General features: G+C 53.0%; 2 protein-coding genes across 2 annotated transcripts; both read left to right on the plus strand.

Annotated features, from left to right (window-relative positions):
- Positions 1-384: 384 nt before the first annotated feature.
- On the plus strand, positions 385-21,104 carry LOC131212027 (retinol dehydrogenase 5). Its single transcript, XM_058205746.1, has 5 exons — positions 385-554; positions 1,375-1,591; positions 19,239-19,488; positions 19,786-20,353; positions 20,421-21,104. The coding sequence occupies exons 3-5, from the start codon at positions 19,315-19,317 to the stop codon at positions 20,639-20,641; spliced, it is 963 nt and encodes a 320-aa protein (XP_058061729.1). The 5' UTR covers positions 385-554; positions 1,375-1,591; positions 19,239-19,314; the 3' UTR covers positions 20,642-21,104.
- Positions 13,705-15,036, plus strand: LOC131212026 (probable galactose-1-phosphate uridylyltransferase). The gene is made up of 3 exons (XM_058205745.1): positions 13,705-13,901; positions 13,973-14,407; positions 14,480-15,036. The coding sequence occupies exons 1-3, from the start codon at positions 13,716-13,718 to the stop codon at positions 14,927-14,929; spliced, it is 1,071 nt and encodes a 356-aa protein (XP_058061728.1). The 5' UTR covers positions 13,705-13,715; the 3' UTR covers positions 14,930-15,036.
- Positions 21,105-21,108: the final 4 nt, after the last annotated feature.

Here is a 21,108-nt window from a genome sequence, read left to right on the forward strand (position 1 = left end):
TGTTTCCATTTTACACCGAAAAACTGCCCACACACGATCGTTCGGCCGACAGATAGCCTGAGGCTGCGATCGCAACATGAAAGCTCTCTGCCTCGCGTTGGAGCACCCTTTGAAAGTGATCGACGCGGCGCTCCGCTTCCACGCACAAATTATGCTTCCCTTCATTTCCAGCATAAAGGCGCCGGCCCGATACAACCCGTTGTGTCCTGCGAACCTTCTCCTGAACCGGATCGTCACCGCGAAGCGAGCCCGTATACGCTCTTATGCGCTGGTGTGTATGTGTGCGTGGAGGGGTTGGACCGCGGCCGGTCCCGTCGGGGGGCCCTGCCGATGCGAGCATAGCTGAGGCGAAGATCGGGTGGCCAGTTCAGGTTTTGCGTTCAACACGGTTGGTTCGCGCGGAGAAGCGGACCGTTTTCCAATTCCCAAGCAGAGCCAGGGGAGCCAGTGGCTCCGATCGGTCGGTGTGTTTGCGGTTGTGGTACGATACGTAGAGATCGGTTCGGAACCCTAGAGTCCGGACGGTGGTGCGGTTTGGCGGCCCGTAATGTTGGGTATGGCGTGGTAGCCCGCGGCACGTCGGCGTTCTGTTGACTCTATGTTTAACGATCGCGTTCGATTGCGTGTTTCAGAGGAGAACGAAATTATAGCCACAACGAAATGTGTTCGTGAACTGTAGCTGAGTGTGGAGTAACTGTAGAAAGCAAGCCAAAAACAGTTAAATCGTAAAAGCCCACAGAAGATAGCATTTGTCCACCCGGTGACCATCGCCCGAAGTAAGGCGCAAACCGAGAGAAGAGCGATAGAGAGAACCAAGTGCCAAGAATGCGAAATATTCGGTTTCAGTAGCAGAGACCGCTCGGTGGGTCCGCCGTGGACCGTGTAGAGGAGATATTTTATTACATCTCACCATTTTTCTCATATTTCGCGGTCCCTTTGTACCCCTTTTTTCGCTCTCCCCTTGGTCTTTTGCGCCATTACTTCACGATTAGCTGGCACACACGGGGCTCTTGGGGGCAGTGATTTTGTGTTGGCCAAAGCGAACCAGAGGTGAAGCGATTTCATAATTGTTCAATCCCCCTTTGCGATGTAGTATTTAAGAAAAAATTGAGAAAATTCCGCTAAAAGTGCTCGAAACAGTAAAAAGGAGAAAAAACATCGAGGAGTGGAAAATAGAAACGGCCAAGTGGCCGGCAAGAAGAAGTAGTAGAAAATAAATGTGGCGAAAACGAGATACGACCTAAATCGGTCAGTAGTGTCGCCAATCGTTCGCGCAGCACACGATCGGTCACCAGCAGTCGCCCAGTGGAATTCGAAGATATCGGTTAATATTCCGTAATAAGATTTACTCATTTGTGCCTTTACGCGGTGTAGTCGAGTGTCTAGTGAAAGCTTGCAGCAGCAGCAGCAGCAGCAACAGCTGAAAACAAACTGTCCACAGCCTTGGCGGGTTGTCGATTGAACGGTGCGAGTTGAAAAAGTTGATCGTTAACGAGCCGGAGCTAATCAATACCGAGCGGAGCAGTGTGCCGGACACCGCGTCGCCACCGCCGCACAGGGGACAGGCATTTTGGACACTCCGTTGCCTTAGGTATGTGCTATGAAGATATCAGCCGAAAGGGCGCCCAGCTGAAAGGGCTGCCTTAAAGCGGCATCGTTAAACAAAACTGAAATAATTGGCGTTCGGTTCGATAAAGTTTTCATTTTCCTAATTGGCGCCCGCGATGCGTTGGCCATTGAGTGAGCTAATGATCAGACACGGCCCCGGACGCGGACGCAATGACACTTTTTTGTTGCGCCTTTTGACGCACGAGCGCTTAGCAAAGATCTATTGCAAGTCTACTAATAAGGAAGGGGGACTCATTACACCGAAACGAAGCGCTGTGCATAACCTCTACTCGATCGTGGCGCCTCGCTGCGAATACTTCCACGTTTCATCCTGCTCTTGGTACCTGCACAATCCAATTACACGCTTTGTTTGGGTTCTTCTTTGCCAAGCCACCGGAGATAACCATCGGAGAAAAGCAAAGATTACAATCGCATTACTTACGCCGCTTTGCCAACCTAAACGGAAGAGGACATGCGCGTGGCAGCAGCATCCGAAAACGCTGGTAGTAGCAGCGACCACATATGCTCTCCCTCAGCCACGCAGCCCCCGGTAGCCCCGAGCGGAGCCGGTTTTTCGGTCGGTTGCTGTCCGTGTTCGAATCCTCCCGTATTGGAGAGTGTGTTCCGCCTCGGGTGAGACTTCGTGAGGCACTTTTGGCAAAAATGGCCGCCAAGCGAATGGCCTGCTGCGGATCGTCGATCCGGGCATTTGGAGTCGGTCGGCCACGAGAGGACGGAAAAAAAAGTTGCCCGACCAGTTTTGGTGTCACCTGCGCCTCGATGAAGCGATGCGGCTGGGGACCACGGTGCTTTGGCCTTTGGGGCCACACTCAAGCTGACAGCCATTTTCTTACCATTAGTGCGCCTCGGGATGCAGGTGCTTTCTGGAGTCGCGGTCAAGCCCGAAAAAGAACAGCCTATAAGCTGGGGTTCTCTTCCCGATCGGCCAGAGTAATCAAACAAGACAAATACCTGACGAGCGATCCACCGAACGGGGCCATGAATATTCCATTAGCGGCAATTACCGCACTCCCGGGCGGTATTTCCTGTTCCGGTGGACGGCCTAAGCCTCCGCACACGGTTCGTGTCTTGCGCATGCGCGCGCACGTGCATTCCTCACCATAAAACAGGCCGACCCGCTAAAGACGCTAATTTTATGTAGTTCCTTCGTGGGGTTCCATCGTAAAGCTGGGTACGACGGCTACCGTACGCCCAATGCAATGGATGTCGTGACGTGGCCACGGAGTGAGCATGAATTTTTTAAACCCCTTAAAACCATTAACAATGCAGTTGGCCAGCTGCTTTGTGCTGCATACTTTCGACTCGGGCCTCGGGCTCGTGCAGGGGCCGCATTATGAAAACACAGTTTGTCACAAGGACCACGGTCGCCTCAGTCGTTTCGATTGGAGCACGTTTCTCGATTCGAATCGCTGTGCAGGGGCGCAAACTGGATGAGGAAATTCGACACCCGACACACACCGGGGAGCATAAATAGGCATCCGAGACGAGCAAGGAGAAAATTTATTTACAAACGTCCGCTCGACGGAGGGCGCTCCGACTGGCCCTGGGCCCAGGGTTTTGTGGGGTGTAAATGTGTTCCTCAAGTCGTGTCATTTGAAGTGGCTGTCGTCGAGTTTCGATGGTGAGACCCGAGAGGAGTAATATTGGAGTCACTCTCTTTGTTGACGCTACACTTAAGTTTACAGCTAATGGTGGTCGCAACATGTAAACGTATCTTTGTAGGGTTATTTGCCCTTTAATATTGAAAATCTCGTCCATGAAAAGGTGCATCAGTTTGGTGGGATCAGCCGGGAGATATCCATTACGAGCTACCTCGAAGGCCATTTTAAACTGTGTCTCCACACAGCACCCAGTCAAGAGTGCGGCAATTGGATAAACTAGACCTCGAAAAGATGTCGATGTCCACGGACCCCTTGCGGGACGTGGAACGGAACGGAACGAATTTTTTCCTAATCGGACGCCGGTTAGCCACCGGGACGCATGGCATGGCGGCGTGTGGCTGCGCAGGGGTCCCAGGTCCAAGTGATACCGGTGCCATGTTACCGTTTCAATTTTCACGATCATAACACCGGAACCGAGTGGGGGCGGGGGGCCCGGAGCCCACCCGGAGGCGCGCTGCGAAAGGAAAAGCGCATCAATTTCTTGGTTCCGTGACGAGCGGCCCTCTAAGGTGCTTAGGAAAAAAGGAAAACTTTGAAGAAGCAATAAACCAGACGAAACAAAATGCACCGATATGTTGGCTCTAAAGTGGCCTTTTTTTTGTTAGTTTGTCCGTGGCGGTGAGTGTGATCGATCGTCCGACCCCCGCCCGAGGGGAGGCCCTCGATACGGGCTTGGTTTCGCCACCGCATCCACCCAACCGATCGGTATTGAACGCGCGAATCTTCACGTGGGGCGTGGTGGCTTGAAGATCGCCGAAGAAATTGGTCCGGGCTCGGCACCGGGTGGTCTCAAGGAAAAGCTGGAAGGCTGGCCGGCTGGCTTTTCTCCGAAAACCGCACGCCTGAATGCACCGCTGAGCAAGTGAAAGAGCTGCGCTGCAGACGATGGTGGCGATGGAGGAGAAATGTGCATCATCCGCGCCGCGCCGGGATCGGCCGAATTGGCTGATGATGATCTGCAAGCGGCGGTAAATGGTAGTAATGCGATAATTTTCACGTACGAAACACGGGGCACAACACACTGCGGGGCGAGAAACGGCGAGATCGGGAGAATGTCTGTGGGGCGGCGGCTTCGTAAATGCTCTAATAAGTGCAACACAGGCCCCAGGGGTGGGGCAACATGGCGTGGATCGGTATGCCAAATGTAGACATCGAGAAATTGGATCTTCGTTGGAATTGGATTAGATCTGCACACAATTAGACCTGAGAAAAAAATGATACCATACTAGATAGGCCGATCACTCACGAGACATCAGTCAGCCACTATCTCAATGTACCGTCCCTCACTGTGGGACCATCTTCGAGTTCTGTAGTTAGTCCAATGTAATGTCCCTTGCAGTCCACCGTTTCTGGATCAGAACCAACCAAATTAGAATTGGTCCTGAAACTAACGAACATTGCTAGAGCATTAGAAATTCTTGACCGGATGCTAGAACTGCTGCCACACGCATTGTTTTCAGTTCCAAAAGGGTCTTAAAACGAACCGAGAACTCACACGTAGCTAAGTCGAGATAATTGCAAAACAGCCGCCGCGTCTTCAATCACTTTGGTGGCGGCGCCAAAACAGATTCGATCTCCCACTTTCTTACGACAGATTGCCCGCCCCGGGGACAATGACAATAAAATGGCAACGAACGGGGGTGAAAATGGCGACGATAATGATGACGACTCGACGGAGCAGCGAAGACGGTGTCCAATTTGTGACCGTCAACCGTGACCAAGGGCACCGTCACGCGCAATGGCGGATCTGCGGACTTGTGCGCGGACGCGTCCTCGTACACCAGGCGGCACCGGTTGGAGGCCATGTGGGAATTTTCTTCGTCCCGTCCCATCGTCGGTCAGTGATGCGTGCGCCAGAGTCGGTTGATGGCTTCGGTGTCCGGAAGTGTGGCGTAAGCCATTTCCTTCCCTATTTGAATTGACTTTTCTTCGCATGACGGATCGAGTGACGCGTGACAGAGCTTCGGAGGGATCGGGGCGTGAGCGTGTGGAAAAGTTGTGTCACTCGCCGAAAGCAGATCGGAATCGGTGGCAGAAGCTGAGCCACCGGCCGACTGTTAACACTTGCCCCTTGGGAACCTATAGTTTCAAATGTTTCCCATTGCCTCTACGTTCTCTTGTTGCAACTGAAACTAGAAATAAACTACTATGTGGAGCCGATCCTGAAAGCATTAATGTAAAATGCAATTTATAAATGGTAGTTTCCTTCAACCATCGAAAGGCATCGGGCGAACCTCCATTAGGTTTCAGCTTGTACAGTAGCCACAGTAGTAGCCTGATGGCCGCATCAAATAGCGGGTCGAACGGCAAATGTCCCCTTGTCCCGTGATGAATAATACGAGCAACCGATGCACATCGTTTCCTGAGCGAGGGTCTCGCGACCGAGGGCGTGTGGAGGCCATAAACTATGGTGGCCAATAAATAATCGATGGTCGAGCGCACGCCACCACGCCATGGGGTATCTATCGTTGCCCACGAAGAGCCGGGTCTACCGGTAATTGCACACGAAAACGGTGCTTCCTTCGCAACGCAACGCCACGAGTTGGTCCGGAGTGCGCGAAATAGGTAAAAGCGTTTTCGCTTTCGCACACCGCAAAGCTGAGTAACTCGCTCGAGTAAATCGGTATATTAGGCTGGAAGGGAAAAAAAAGCATGAACAGAAAAATAACCCGAAACGTAAACACTGCCAACGTCATCACCCCAGGCCAGGAAGGGTTGGCGCGGATGAAAGCGCAAGCGCCGTAATGACGGCGAAGCAATTTGTAGCTCGCCGTAGCTCGGCTCCCAACTCTGGCTCTGGCTTGGGTGCGCCACGGCTCCGGTCGTCGGCGATCGACGGAACTGTGCGGTTCCCGATCATCGAGTGGCCGCACTTCGGTGGCAACTCCGGTTTGGAAGGTTTCGAGCAACGTACGGCGTATCCGGGCTTCACGACGAGGGCGCCCCATCAGAGCCTGGTTCGCATATTTTGCTTGGCAACGGTGGAACATTGCTGTTGTGGGTACCCCGGCAGGGCTGGTACACTTCCGGTACGGAGGGGCCGTCGGATCCAGGAAGTCGCGTGGATCGACTTTGTTTTTGCGTGTTGTCCGGTTGGGTGCGGCGAGCTAATGAAAGGGTGTGCGTTTGCCTCACAAGCTCTGGATCTGTGGAAGGAAGCAAAACAGTGAAAACAATTCTATTAGTCCACGGAAGTAGAACCGTAGCTCCTGAGAACCCTTCCTTCTGTCTCTCTGTGGGTTTGAGAGTCACAACATACTGGACGAAGTCAAGATCGGTTGTGAACATCTGTCACACGGTGGTGCGAACTGTTGGATGCAAGTGTCTCCGACAAGTGCCTCCCTTTGGCGCAGTTCTACTGCAACACAAATTGTTCGAATGTCACAAACAACATTTGGGTCACAGCTTGACGCCAAGTTTCCCACACATTCCGTTCCCCATTTGGGCGACACACTCTCGGAGTGTTTCGCGCAGGCGAATCGCGATGCCGATGCTGGTCCGGCCAGTCAGCGGTCCGAGTCGGTGAAACGATCCGTGGTCTCTCCCACATTGCCTTGGCCACGCACGAACCAACCTCGCGAGGCGCGCGCGTGGTAACTGTTTTTATTGAACGCTCGCGTATAGCGGTGCTCACCATCTGCCCGGTACCGGTAAATTGCACCTTTATTGCGGATTGGGACACAGCCGCACAATGACACTTGGTGGCCAGTCCCGCTCGCCGGCTCGTCCAGTTGCGCCGAACCGCCTAGCCGAGCGAATCCACCGCGGCTCGGAGACCAGAGATTTAGGGTACCTTCGCCCGTTCTCGGACTTCCATTGCAGGGGTTCTCCGCACATTTGGTCCATTCTTCCTGCGCCAATTGGCCCCCGGTTGGTTGTGCAAAAACGTCACACGCGCGCGCAACCCAACGTGAGTCTGTGAATGATTTATAGCACCCAATTACATCCTGGCCAGGCAGGCAGGTGCCCGCGAAGTCCACGATCCGGTGCCAAACCGTTCAATAAACGCCATTCACTTCTTGGCCATTCGGCAAGTGAAGCACCACCGTACCCCGCACCAAGGTCAGTGTGCAGAATGTCCACTTGGTGCTCGGTACTGGGCAACCGAAGCGCAACAACATTCAGCCAGCTTCAGCTGGCCATCGTGTCGTCATCCGAAAAGTCAGGTGTCAGGCCGAAGACCATTTTGTGAAAGTTGTCGAAGGGGTGTCGTCGTCGTGTTCGACACTCCGTGTGTCCTCGTTTCGGCGAACCTGTTCTGCGGCGTGAGTGGCGTTTCGATTCCTTTCGGCACGCAACCGTGCCGCCACCGTTGCCCGTATGTCTCTGCGTAATGGGGGTGTGAACTGGCTGGACAATGACCCCACCCACCTGCGAAGGCCTGAGGGGTATGTAAACAAATCGGTCGCGATCTCGTGACGATCCACACCTTACCGAGGTAACAGCAACATAACGAATCTCTCTCTCTCTCTCTCTGTTTGGGACCTGGCCAGAGGGCACAGTAAAGTGATCCACCGGATGGTAAACATGTGTTCTTTTCGAATCAGGTTTCACCCTACGGATGACGTGATCTACCGGTGCCTTCAAATGTGTGCCACTTTAGGATGTGCTACATTTCGGTCGGTCGATCAATGTTTTCATTAGCCAAACATTCGAACTACATCCTCGGGCCTTTTTAGGGTTTGCAACGAAGACATCATTGCCTTACATGGAGACGCGTTTAACATTTATCGAATGTGGTTTATCCTCACCGCATCACTCCAGGTAGAGGATCACAAGTCACTTCTCTAAGACATCGCCACTCCTGCCAAGGGAGAAAGGAGAATGGTGTGGAGCTACTAATTGGCCATCAAATCTTCAAATCGAAGCCGATGATATGATAACGGCCGTGGTAGTCCTTCACTACGAGCAGGCTAATTAGTGGCTGGCACGTTGATACGTCTCGTAACTGAGCAGTAAACAACGGCAACGGCGCTTCCAAGTCCCGGGCGAACATCAGTCGTCCCGTCACGGTAATCGACGGCATTGCTTATGCTTATCACCGTGGTACAACTTTCTTCGTTTTTGTCCGCCGCGAATCGAATTCCTGCAACGTTCGTCACGTGCCGTTCGCCATTTCATATTTGTATGCGCTTTTACTTTGGCATCGATTGGCAAGCATAACCATGACGTCGCGCGCCAGGGGTGACTTGCAATCAGCCAATCATTTCGAAGGCCCTGAAGCGAAGCTTTGTTGTGCTTCAACATCGTTACTCTGCGAGCTATTTGCGGATTGTGGACAGGGAGTCCAGAGTCTCACAAAAAAGGGTGTTCCATGTCTATTCCTCTTAAATCCTTCTCTAAATCGCACCCCACAAAGGGCGTTCTCAAATGCAATGAGAAGGGATGCTCGTATGGAAGTGCTCGCCCCACTTCTCCTGGGCCACTCTACCATCTTGAGCAGCTGATCGAAAATCGATCGCCTATGAACGGTGCTCATAAATCATTCCCCCGATCGTTGTATTAATGCTGTTGAATCGGCAGAAAAAAATACATAACCATAAATCATTAGCTCAATGCGCCCGCTGGTGGCAGCCCTTTTGGTCACACACTAATTGTTTGCGATGTTGTTCGCTACGCGATCAGGAAAGCTGGGCCATGCCAAGGCACTCGATCCGAGGCATCGAAAGGCACGAAGGCACTACTGGGGCACAGCACGAGCTCCATTGAAGCGCGAAACTGGAGCGCGGTTCCGTGCTGCGCCGCTGCCGTCGGTCGGACGGGAAATCTGCCAAGATCAAGCCCGTTCCGTGCCCAGACCCGTGATCCAGTGGTTGTTGAGCAGCTTGCCAAACATTGGTCTTACACGATTCTAAACTGTAGCGCGCGTATCTAAAGAGGTTCGGCATCCGATTGTAAATCAGGCAATCAGGAGGAGGCCAGACCGCGAAAGTCTAGCCAGGGGAAAAGAAAGTACAAACCATCGACAGGCCTAGCGTAATGGTTACATTTTTTGTAGCTAATCCACACGTTAGCAGCGAGCGACAGTCTCTGTGGCAGGCGTCAGTGGCAACACGTCGTGTGGTTCCATTTTCATGCCCTCCTTCGTTGGAATCCGACGATCGGCTTCCCGATGGTGAGGTTATGCAAGATTCGCTGGAAACCGCGATGCTACCTCAGGGAGGGCTTTCCTCAGGGAGATCAGATTTATGTTAGCCTGGAATTACGCAGCAAACCACCTCTAAGACCATGACTCTAAAGGACTGCACCGCTCAGGTCCACCTTAAACTCACTGACAGGTCAGATTAAAATGTTGTCGCTAGGACCATTAAACCATCGAACCTAACGATCCAATTCTAGCAAACTCATTTTACACGTTCGTTGCATAACACCGCGCCGTGAGTCACCGGCGAATAGAGCCTCATGACCGCCGAACTAGTCGAGTTCGTGATCGTCAAGTTAGGGCGAGCTGTTGAGACGTCGTCCACACATAATGGTGGCACGGGTTATAGGTGTATGAATATAACCCACAAACCTCCGCTAATTGCTTTGCGGCACGGCATATTCTCGCGTCCGCAAGGAACTTGAGCCGGTCAGCCGCGCGGTGTGGAAGTAACGCAAGGTGCACCACGATCGTACGATCGTTAGTCACATGCGGCCGTTCACAGTCTGAATGGCAACCGGTGGTTGCGGTGGCTCTCTCAAGTTCAGTGTTGTATTCGAGTGCCCCACTACTTCGAGGTGGAGGTCTCTGGCGCTCCTCCAACACTAGAACCCTCCACAACCGGAGCCGTGTAGTAAATCGGAACAAGGTGATCAAGAGGATAAGATCGAATCTTCTGCGGAGGACTTCACAATGGCGACTGTTAGTACAGCTTCGGCCGTGTATGTGGCGAGATCTTGTTTCAAGCTCATTAGCGTCGAGCCACTGCCACTTTCACCAGCCGAAACGGAGCCAATCTTAACTACAAGTCAAGTAAAACCAAAATGTTCCCCTGCCCGTCGAGAGACATGCCATAAACTTCACGGTTACCTCACGTGCCACACGCGTCTTGGCCGCGCGTCGCGTTTTGCTGGTGCGCCAATTTAACGTCCACCACAAGCTGCGGTATGTGTTTACCTTCGGCCATGTCCGACAGGTCGAGCCATGTCTGATAGCACGCATTTTTGTGGGACTTTCGATTTTGACCGAAATGTCCCCGCGTCGCTGGGACGGGTAGAGTATGCTCACGTTCACTTTATGACGACTCTCCAAAACGACGGCGACGACGACAAGGAAGGAATCGACACACCGTATTGGCCTCGTACCGATGGCCTTCGCATGATTTGGAACCGCGCCAGCGAACGTGCGGAGAATGGTGACTAACTTTTGGTGTACCTCTGGATACAACAAGCCCCCTAGTTCTCGACCTTTCCGAGCGGCGAGTCCTTGCCGTGTCGTGTGGTAAGACTGGTTTGCGGCGGTGGCTGAACCGGCCGAGACTCTCCAAACAGGTTGGACAGCTTCAGCCTGATAAGCCTGACCGTTATCGAGATGAAGGTGGCCCCACACGGCAACTTTGGCATTTCGCGTTCTCTCCCGTGGCCCAGCTAGCAACAGGTTCTGCGCAACAATCGAAACCGACCGAGGAATGCGGTGTTTGAAGCTTCACCAATCCCCCGGTGGCTGTTGGGCGAGCGATCACATCTGACCGATCGTGAGACTTTGGGGCGAAAACGAAAAGCGTTGGAAATTGTGAAACTGAACCAAACACTTCTAATCGCTCGGGTCTACTGAGCGTGTGGAACGGACCTTTCACTTTCCTTCCTGTCGGCATCACGGCACGGCTTCCGGCTGTTTCTGGATTACTCTTCAATCGACCTCGCTGATCGAAAGAAAATCGAAAACAACACATTTTTGGCCAACGAAAATGGTGAAAATGATGATCGTCATCTTTATGTAACCGGAAGATGCAGCCCGCAAACTCTGATGATGATGATGATGATGATGAATGGGGGGAATTGGCCTTACGATGTGAGGTGCTCCAGATACAGGGTGCGCGAATCGATGGACTTTCAATTGGTGATCGGTGGAAAAACAGTGCCAAAAAGTGGACACTTATGACCATTGGAGCTACGCCGAGTCTAATGATGTTTAGCTGTTCCGTCGAATCCTCTCGCGTGGCAGCCTTCAGTGACGCTAGCGTTAGAGAAATCGTAAACCACTCTTCGAACCCGCCCCTTCGTAGCGCTTATTTTAATAAACACCGGTGGCTCCATTAGCTACATCGATCTCAGAGAAAGATGGAGAGAGAGCAGTGCCCCGCTAAGCAGGAGTCGGACACTCGTCTCGAACCTCGCGGTTGACCGATTGAAGATGTATGCAGAAGGTGATTCCTTCGTGTAACGTCGGGGGTCAGTTGTCGCTTTCTCGCTGTACGCAGCCTTTTTATGCCACATTGCACAACCGCTGGGCGGTGGCCAACGGCCCCCAATGACGACGTCACGGCGTACAGCGGGGCCGTCGCACGCCGCGGACGATACGCATGGTTCGGTCCACCACCCCGGGGGCCGGGCGGACTCTGTGAGCGATTTGGGCTCCGCCCGGGCCGTACGAAAACAGCTTACGAAATCGAAATCGAAAATTGGCCACTGCGCCGCGCGGTTTGTTTTTGGTGGTTGCCTTTTTCATTCGTTTGCCTCTGCCTCTGGACGTGCCCCGACCGGAGAGCTCTGTTGCATATATGATAATGGGGGTTTCACTCGTCACATTTATTGATTCGGTGGCGGTTCAAGAAAATAGCGAAAATCCATTATCGATGGGGGCCCAAATCAATCGCCCGCTTTTTGTTCTCTGTTGCAATGCTTCAAACGGCCAATGTTGGGTTGTCCCATCGATTGGGGTTGATGGGTAGAAGCACTAGCACTGCAGGTCCGATGCATGTCTGGCGTTGCCTGGCGATTAGTGCGATTTGTGGTTGTGCATCGGTCCCTCTAGCGTATGGCTTGGGTTGTCCGTTTCTTTCGCCGTCACGATTACGCCATCGCCGTGGCTTTTATTGTTGCTAACCTGTCACCGATGAGGACACGAACACCTGTTGGGTACACCTGTTTGAAATAGGAGTTTTTGCTAGGCTTTTGTCCGTGCCCGATGGCTGATGTAGATTTATTGCCAGCTTTGCTGCAATACCCGTAACCTTTGGATGTAACACACTCCATGACAGTGTGTGCATTATATAGCATGGTAGGGTCTTGATCGATGTTACGAACAATCTAGGGGCATAAGCCTCTAGCCGGATCGTCGTTTGATTCTTCCCTCTCGAAACCAATATACTTCAAACGCACCGTCAAATACGATGACTCCACCAGCATCTGGACGGAGTCCCAAGTAATTAAAGTTAGATTTTCTTACTACAACAGCGCTCTACGTGTCGTTCACTCTGTACAGTACCGGCCATGAAGAAGAGCAGGATCATGCGCTGGAACTGGTGTGTGTCACGGTTCGGACAGGAAGGAAAATTTATTACATCACGTTCGGCGGCGTTGCTTAATTTCCGCCGAACGCCGAGCTTTTCTTCTCTCCCTTGCCGTGTATCTTATCTTTTGGGTGCTTTAGTGCACTATGGGCGTATGTGTGACGGTTACCCAATCCGCGGCAGAGCGGCTGTAGAAGGCTGGACCGAAGACTTAACGAACCAACGCGCCTCTTAATGTTAGCGGTATCCGGTGTGCCGAACTGTTTCTGGGGGGGAACCGTCCGGGAACAGAACGGTACCGGTCGGCTGATTTGAAGCCCCCGGGTTTTTTAGTCTCCAGCAAACCGGATTTAAGAAATTAATTAGCGCGTACACCAGAGAGGTTTCTGATTGATGACTGTCGAAAGGACTCCTACCAACATCTCGCTGATGGTAATGGGCCTTGTTTTGGTTGAGGAGGATCGGAATTAGAGCCCTTTTCGTACGACCAGTTAAGATAAAGCCGGGATTTCCTACAGTCGGCAACTCTTTAGAAGAACAGGCTTTACTGGAGAAGATCATGGATGATCGTTGTGGCATTTTTATCCCATCACCACTCCTTAAAAATCAAAGAGACAAAAACCAAGAACTCCATGATCGACGCTCTCGATGGTTCCGGAGGGCAAAGACAAATCAGACACACTTCCTACCTTGACCGTGTGCGTCTCTGAAAGCTCCAATTGTAATACATTACTATTGACAACTGTCGCACGTTTTTTTGATAAGGACCCGAACCAAATAACTACATATTCCCGAGCGGTTCTTAATCGGTGTTCCGGAGCTCACTGAATTCCGTACCGACTGGCAGCACTGATGCGCGTGCCTCTCTCTGTTGTTGTTGTTGATTCGCTCGCGCGAGTTGTTATCAAACTGTCACCGCTTATCAACGACGATTAAAAGTTGCACACTCTTGTTTGCATTGCACGGGGCGCGATGGACAGTTTGCAGTGAAATGTTCGACCCGACTGATCACCAGCATCGGCGCTTCAACCCGCTCAGCGGCCAGTGGGTGCTGGTTAGTCCGCATCGCATGAAGCGGCCTTGGGCGGGTCAGGAAGAAACACCGCCACCGGACGACCAGCCAGAGTTTGACCCGACCAATCCGCTGTGTCCCGGAGTGACCCGCGCGAATGGAACCGTAAGTCCGTCCGTCATCTCCGGCTCCGGCAGCTCAATAAGTGGGTTCGTTTCGTTGCACGCCGTTTCAAGAAAAACCCCATCTACACTTCGACGTTCGTGTTTACGAACGACTTTCCGGCCCTGCTGGAGGACGTTCCCGAGCCGGCACCGAGCGATGATCCACTGTTCCAGGTTGCGCCGGCCCGGGGAACCTGCCGGGTGATGTGTTTCCACCCGAAATCGAACAAAACGCTCCCCCTGATGGCACCCAAGGAGATACGGAACGTGATCGATGCCTGGATAGCCGAGTACCGGACGCTGGCGCAGCGCTACTGCTGGGTGCAGATCTTCGAGAATAAGGGCGCCACGATGGGCTGCTCGAATCCACATCCGCACTGTCAGATATGGGCGTGCTCGTTTCTGCCGAACGAGCCGCAGTTGAAGGATGAGAAGCTGCGCGAATACTACGCCAAACACGGAACCGCGCTACTGGACGATTACGTGAAGCAGGAAGTGGCCAAGAGGGTAACGTTGAACAAGTAGCCAGCCACCGGGCATCTAATGATCGCGCTGTCGTCTCTCCCGTGTCCCGTGCAGGAGCGTGTGGTCATCGAAAACCCGGACTGGCTGGTGGTGGTTCCGTTCTGGGCCGTGTGGCCGTTCGAAACGATGATTATCTCGCGCAACGGCAACAAACGCATCTCCGATCTGACGCTGCAGCAGATCAACAATCTGGCGATCGTGATCAAGGAGCTGACGATCAAGTACGACAATCTGTTCAAGTGCCCCTTCCCGTACAGCATGGGCTGGCACGGTGCCCCGACGGCGGAGCTGGCATCCGGGGGACACGAGGCGGACCGACACTGGACCCTGCACGCCATCTACCTTCCGCCACTGCTCCGGTCGTCGACGGTGCGCAAGTTCATGGTGGGCTTCGAGTTGCTGTGCCAAGCACAACGGGATCTGACGGCCGAACAGGCAGCCGGCCGACTGCGGGAACTGTCCGGCAAGCGGCACTACAGCGAGCATATCGCCGCCCTGCGCTAGATGCTCGCTTATCACGTCCGGTTCGCTGCCAGGCTTGGCCTTGCGTTGCGCTTGATAAGGTCCAGCCATTCCAACTCGAATGCCAATAAATTGCATAATCTTAACGATTAAAATCAACTTCAATGAGCGGGTTCCGGGGAGGGGTTGAGTCGAGTGGCGGGACATCGGGTCGGTTAATAATTGCGTGTCTCCTTTGGTAGCTCGCAAGGGCACTTCTCAATGCCCTTCCTTTCATCAGCACATCATTCCGAAACACATTAATTCGGTTCTAAATGACACGGACACCACCCGCGGGGCTATGTCTTTCGCACCGCCAAGAACCTGCGAAGCGCGTCGGGCTATAAACGCCAGGCAAAAGAGAATGTGCCAAGGACTCAAGTGAAGCGTAGTTTAGCGTCTAGAGCCTCTGAAGAAATGTTCAAAACCAACCGTGACCTTGGAATGGGGCCGCTGGCTTAAAGTGACGCTCTCGGGAGGATCATAAATAAAATTTAAACTCCCAAACTGCCAAGCCCGCGGCGAACCCACAGAGCACCCCACAGTTATCCGTTGGCAAGATTGTCCAGACCGTGCGCGCTTCCGTCTGAATGATTTGAATTCCAAAACGTTGCGTGTTCGGCGGGCATCCTGGAACCCGGGGTTTTGTCAACAGATTGATATTCGTCTTTTTTAGCACCTTTTGCCACCACCGCGATGCCACGGTGCCGGAGGCTCTCCCTCCTTCTCTCAATCCAACAATCCGCGGCCATTCTGCGTGGCCATTAGTGTGCGCAGCAATTTACCGCATTCCTCCGGAGCCGGCCACATATACACACGGGCGGTGCGAGAGATCCGCGGGCAAGGTTGTTGATCGACGGATGACCGCACCCCACCGGAGAGACGCGGCCGGTAATCGTGTAAGCATTATTTGCTGTGATCTCACTTACACTCACCGATCGGGCCCCGCGCGGCACCAGTTCAACACGACGCCGCCAGCCACACCCTTATGTTGCGTAGACCTCGAACAGCGGCCAGGCAAGGCAAGAGCCTCGCGTATCTCGCCCAGCCCAGTTTGTTGTGTGTTCGCGGGTCGGTGTTTGCATACTCCGCAGTTCTTCGGACGCGTCACCTCTTGGTAGCGAGCGTTGGCTCCTACGAATGACGAGCCCGATTCCGGCATTCGCTGGTTTGGCGTGCCGTTACTTCAGCGTGCCACTTCCCTACGCGCGAGAGCGATCGTAAATTGTGCGTTGTTTTAATGGCGACCAGGCGTCGTTTGGCCGCTTGGCATTCCGGTGGTGCGCTACAGTACGGGATCGATTCATGGCCGCCAAAGTTGGTCAAGCGGCTGCTCAAGAGGGGGTACGTGAAGTGGTTACGCCGTTCGAAGAACAGCTTAAACAAACAGAGGGCCGCCACTTTGGTGTGCCCTTTTAGCGATTTGTGGAACTGGAGCGAGCTGAGAGCGGGCCCTGCGGAGGAGCGGTGGAAGTGGATCTGCGTGCACGTGCGTGATTTGCGTAGTAAACATGCACCGCTGCGTGTGGCAGGGGTCGCCGGCGATGCTGCCGCGGCTGCCCAAGCCTTTGGCTCGTGCAGGGTCGTGCGTGCATTCCCTAAACAAATGCGTTGAAGTCTTTGAAGCGATTCGCTTTAATTGAAGGCAAGCTTTTGCTTAGCAAAAATAATCAAAACCCCGCAAAATTACGAATAGTCAGACAAGCGTTAATCCAAGGGGGTGACCTTTTTGGCGCAAAATGGTGACACTTTGGGGACGTCGCGCCCGGCGTTTGTCTCACCCGTCTCGAATTATCCCTGCCCGCGGAACCATGAAATGGATGGGCTCGGTACGCCGCAGTCGCTCACGGATTGTGGCCACTTGTGGGACATTGTTTCAACCAAATGCACACCGTGCCAATGGCTTTTCGTGGCGCGCACCGTTCGAGCGTGGAACAAGCCGGTGACGCGGAGCCTTTAGCGTCGCCATCGCAGAGCAAATCGCAATGGACGCAATGGAGCACCGAGTGGGGTGGAGAAGAAGCAATTTAACAGCATATTCGCACGATCGTCTCTCGCGGCCGTCACGGGGCCCCCGGTGCAGTCGGATGCACAAGTGCACCGAGGACAGATTTGCTCCTCGAGCGATGCACGACTGAGCTTTGTCGGGGGATTGAAACGGCAACAGCTAATCGTCGGCCTCCCCGGAGCACATTGTGCGCTTCACTGGGTAACCGCATTAGTGACTGTAGTGGCATTCGCTGTGGCAAGTAGTATTACGTCTGTTACCGGAGCACCGGATGGTAACGGAATTGCGACAAAAGCTGTACAAGCTGGTTGTTTGAATAAATGGGCTAGTGGGAAATTGATTAAATTCGAATAACTGGCTTTATAAAAACGTAAAGCTGATTAAAAAAAGAACTTTAGAGACATTTCAGGCACTTAGCGTAGTACACACCTAGTTGTAGAGTTGAGTATGTTATTGCGTTGGAACAAACCCAGCCAGGCAATGACGACCCTAGAGACCTTTTCATGTAATAACTCTGGTCTATCAATCCAAGAACAATGTCGTGGATTACAAGCTAATGAACAATACTAGACAAGCATACTATAACATACAGGGACTTAAGATCAAGAGTGTCATAAAGTTCTACCAATAAATAATAATACAGGCGAGAGTTAAAGTACTCTCCTATTCGATTTTTTTGCGGTCAGAATGCTATGGGACACCCTGTCCTTCGGTGCTCTGAAAGCTGTGTAACCAATGGCTAACTGTAAGCCTCTGCCAATAATGGTTGAACCTGACACATACCGATTCCCTCGCCATCTTTCGCCGTTTAGTCAAACAAAACGGCCACTAACTCTACCACCATCCGGTTCCGGGTGTGGTCGTTGTGAAATTTTCGATTCTATGCAGTCTTTGGCCCATCTCCGACGAGCTGGTTCCTACTCCGCACCCTTGGCTGAATGGCGCACCTTGTTTCCCGTGACCTTGGCGGTTGATGATTTCATATCGCCTCGCCCGATGACGATCGATTCGAAATACCCTCAGTGGCTGCGGCGGTGGCGATTCTCGAGGAGGAAATAGAATTTCAAATGAGATTTGACTGTCTGGCGAGTCGGAGAGCGGACGGACCGGGAGACAATGCTCGATTATGGTAGGCATTCGCGAGCGGCGTCACCTTAGACGGAAAAGTTTAACGATCCATTGAAATGTGGCCGGGTGCTGCGCGGTCCGCGAACGTTCCGATGCTGCGTTAGAGCCTCCTCACATAGGAATGATCGAGTGAGACTGGAAGTCACGTGAAGGTCGATTGGGTGGAAGTGTACATAAGCATGGCTTAAAATGAACCGGATGGCCACCGGATAAGAAAAGCGAACGCTCCGAAGCGTATCGACTTAGTCGGGTCGCGCTGCTAAGCAGTTCGACCATCATCATTTTGCAGCAAATTTATTGGCGGCAAGCGCGTTTGGACCGGGCCTACGCGGTGAGCTTGACGAGCTTTTAATAATTCATAAACCGCTTTTCTTCTGTTTCATCTTATTGACCGGTCGTAACTCACAACTCGTAACGTCCCCCCAAAAAGCGGCCACCATAAGTTACGCACGTGCATCTCGTGGTGTTCGTAAATAATGTTTGCCCGTCCGAACCGATTTCCGCGCCAAATTGCTTTTGTTTGTTGTACAACAAATCCGCATAACCGTGACAATATTTGGCGAAAAGTGAATAATCCATCTTTACGTCACTCGTGTGGTTGTTGGGGAGTTTTGAGTGCTCGTTGATTGAAAAATTCGAATTGCGTTTGAAATATGTAACGCTTACTTCTTGCACTCAGTCGCTCACGAGAACCGAAATTACCGGTCAATTTCTACGGGTACCGCAACGACCTACGTGACCGAGGAAAAAATGCACCCCGAACAACATGGCAACGGCCACAAACGTTACACAAACACCGGCTGCTTCCGGCGGTTTGCGAGTATGCGCGAGATGAATCTGCGATGATCGTGCGTTACGATCGGCCACGGGTTTGATTGGCCAACTACTTTCGCTTTTTGTTAATTCGATAAATTAAATGACTGGCCGAAGCGGAAAAATAATTATTCCCAGCCAATGGGAGGCAGCGGGAAAAAGGAAAACCGGACGAATACGCTGTCTGTGGTGCATCCGACGTATGTGGAATCGAATTATGAAACCCCCCCCCCGGCCGAGGGAGAAGACGATAGTTGACGTCCTCGTGTGGTTTTGGGCTCAGGCCCCGAAGATCTTACCCATAAAACTTCGCTCCTTCGTTTGGAAGATGTTTGCATTTTCATGATGTTGTTTCCTCTGCAGGTTTTCACCGGCGCGACCAGCCCTCTAACGAGGTGAAAATTTCGGAGGCCACCATATCGGCTAGCGTGCGATCACGATGGAGGTCCAGACCGCGCTGGTGCTGACGATCCAGCTGATCGCCCTGTTCTCGATAGCCGGCGCTCTGCTGCTGTATCTGCTGTGCAAGGTGCGCGGTACCCGCGACGATCAAACTGGCATCCAGAAGGGATCGATCCTGGTGACCTGCGCGGACACTGCCCTCGGCTTGCAGGTAAGCCCCACTCTCGTGGGTTGTTGTTTCTCTCGGTCCTTCGGTTCAGCGGCCACTACCGGCTTCCCACACGTGTATCGAAACTAACTTTCACGCCGTGAACGTCCCGGGTGCTTTCTCCGAGACGTGCGGTGAATGAGAGATGCGCCAGACCCACTGGACGGGGTGGTAAAATGAAAATTAATGTTTTGATAAACTCCACAAACACATTTAATTAGACGATTGTGTATGGCACACGTCCTGCTGTCGCCGCGCTACCGGACACTAATTGGTTCCACTTCTCCGTTTCCCTTGTAGATTTGCACGTTTTTCGCCAGCAAGGGACACCGGGTGTTTGCGGGTATGAAGGACCCCATGGAGTCGCTGCCGGCGAAGCTGCTGCGTGGCTGGATGAAGATGCGGGAAAACTCGGACGCCCCGGTCAGTGGTTCGGTGGTGCCGATGAAGATCGACGTGACGCGCGAGGATGTGCTGCGGGAGGCCGCCGAGTCGATGGGAGCCCATCTGAATGCCGGCGAGCGGGGCATTCTGGCCGTGATCAATACGGCCGGTTCGGTGTACCGCGGGCGAATCGACTCGCAGGACTCGCTCCAGTGGGAGAACATGTTCAAGAACAACGTGATGGGCTGTCTGCGAACTGCCAGGGCTTTCATCGGACTGCTGCGGCCAACCCGTGGTAGGCTCATTCTGCTCGGCTCCGGCAACGATGACGATGGGTTGACGGTTTTCATGGCGACCCGGAACGCAGTCCAGGGATGTGCCGATGCGCTGCGCAAAGAACTCAGACCTTACGGCGTTAGTGTGGTGACACTGGACTCGCGTGGAGTACCGGCAGAGTCACTCTTCAAGGCACCGGTCCCGTACAGTAAGTAGTGGCCGCGCGGTGGGCCGCTTCCGAGTGTCCAGAGCTAATCGTTGCCGTTCGCTTGCAGCAATCTCCGACGAGGAAGGCGTTCCGACGCAATACAGCGCGGATGTTTTGACCACCTCCGCCCTGGGAGTCATCGAGCGGGCGCTCTACGACAACCGTCCCAGTGAGACCTACTGTCTGTCGGTGCCAAACAGCAAGTTCCAGGTGAAGCTACCGTGCCGGTCATCGTTGAAGATTTCCGCCAACCGCACGACGAACCCGAAACCGATACAGAGCGTCTGAGCGTCCAGGCCCGGACCGATTTGGAGCAAGGAACGAACAAGACGAACACACACGCACTAACTCGACGTTAGTCACCGCTCTGGTCCACGCCAACGCGACGCCACGGGACGAGTCGACGGGGACCGTGGACAGATTTCAGAATTTCTTTGTGCCTTTTCGTTTGCCTTCTTCCGTTTCGCTAGGTTTGAAGCATGGGAACGTGTCATCTTTACTCACGCTCGCGTCTGTTGCCTCTCGTTTCGATCGTGAACGCGGCCGGCCGGCTTTTGATAGTGCCTAACGCTTTAAAGTGGGACTCAGGGCTCAGGGCATTCATTGGCTTCGTCACACCAGTTTCACCGTCCCGGCGCTGCGAACGAATGCTATTTTTCCCATTGTAAAATTTGTTTATTTTAAGCAAATGATATGATTGTTTTAGTGTATAGTTATCGACAGAAATACAGATATATTTCGCTCATTTGTATTTA

The sequence above is a fragment of the Anopheles bellator genome, chromosome 2, assembly GCF_943735745.2.
Source record: "Anopheles bellator chromosome 2, idAnoBellAS_SP24_06.2, whole genome shotgun sequence".
Classification (NCBI taxonomy): Eukaryota; Metazoa; Arthropoda; class Insecta; order Diptera; family Culicidae; genus Anopheles; species Anopheles bellator.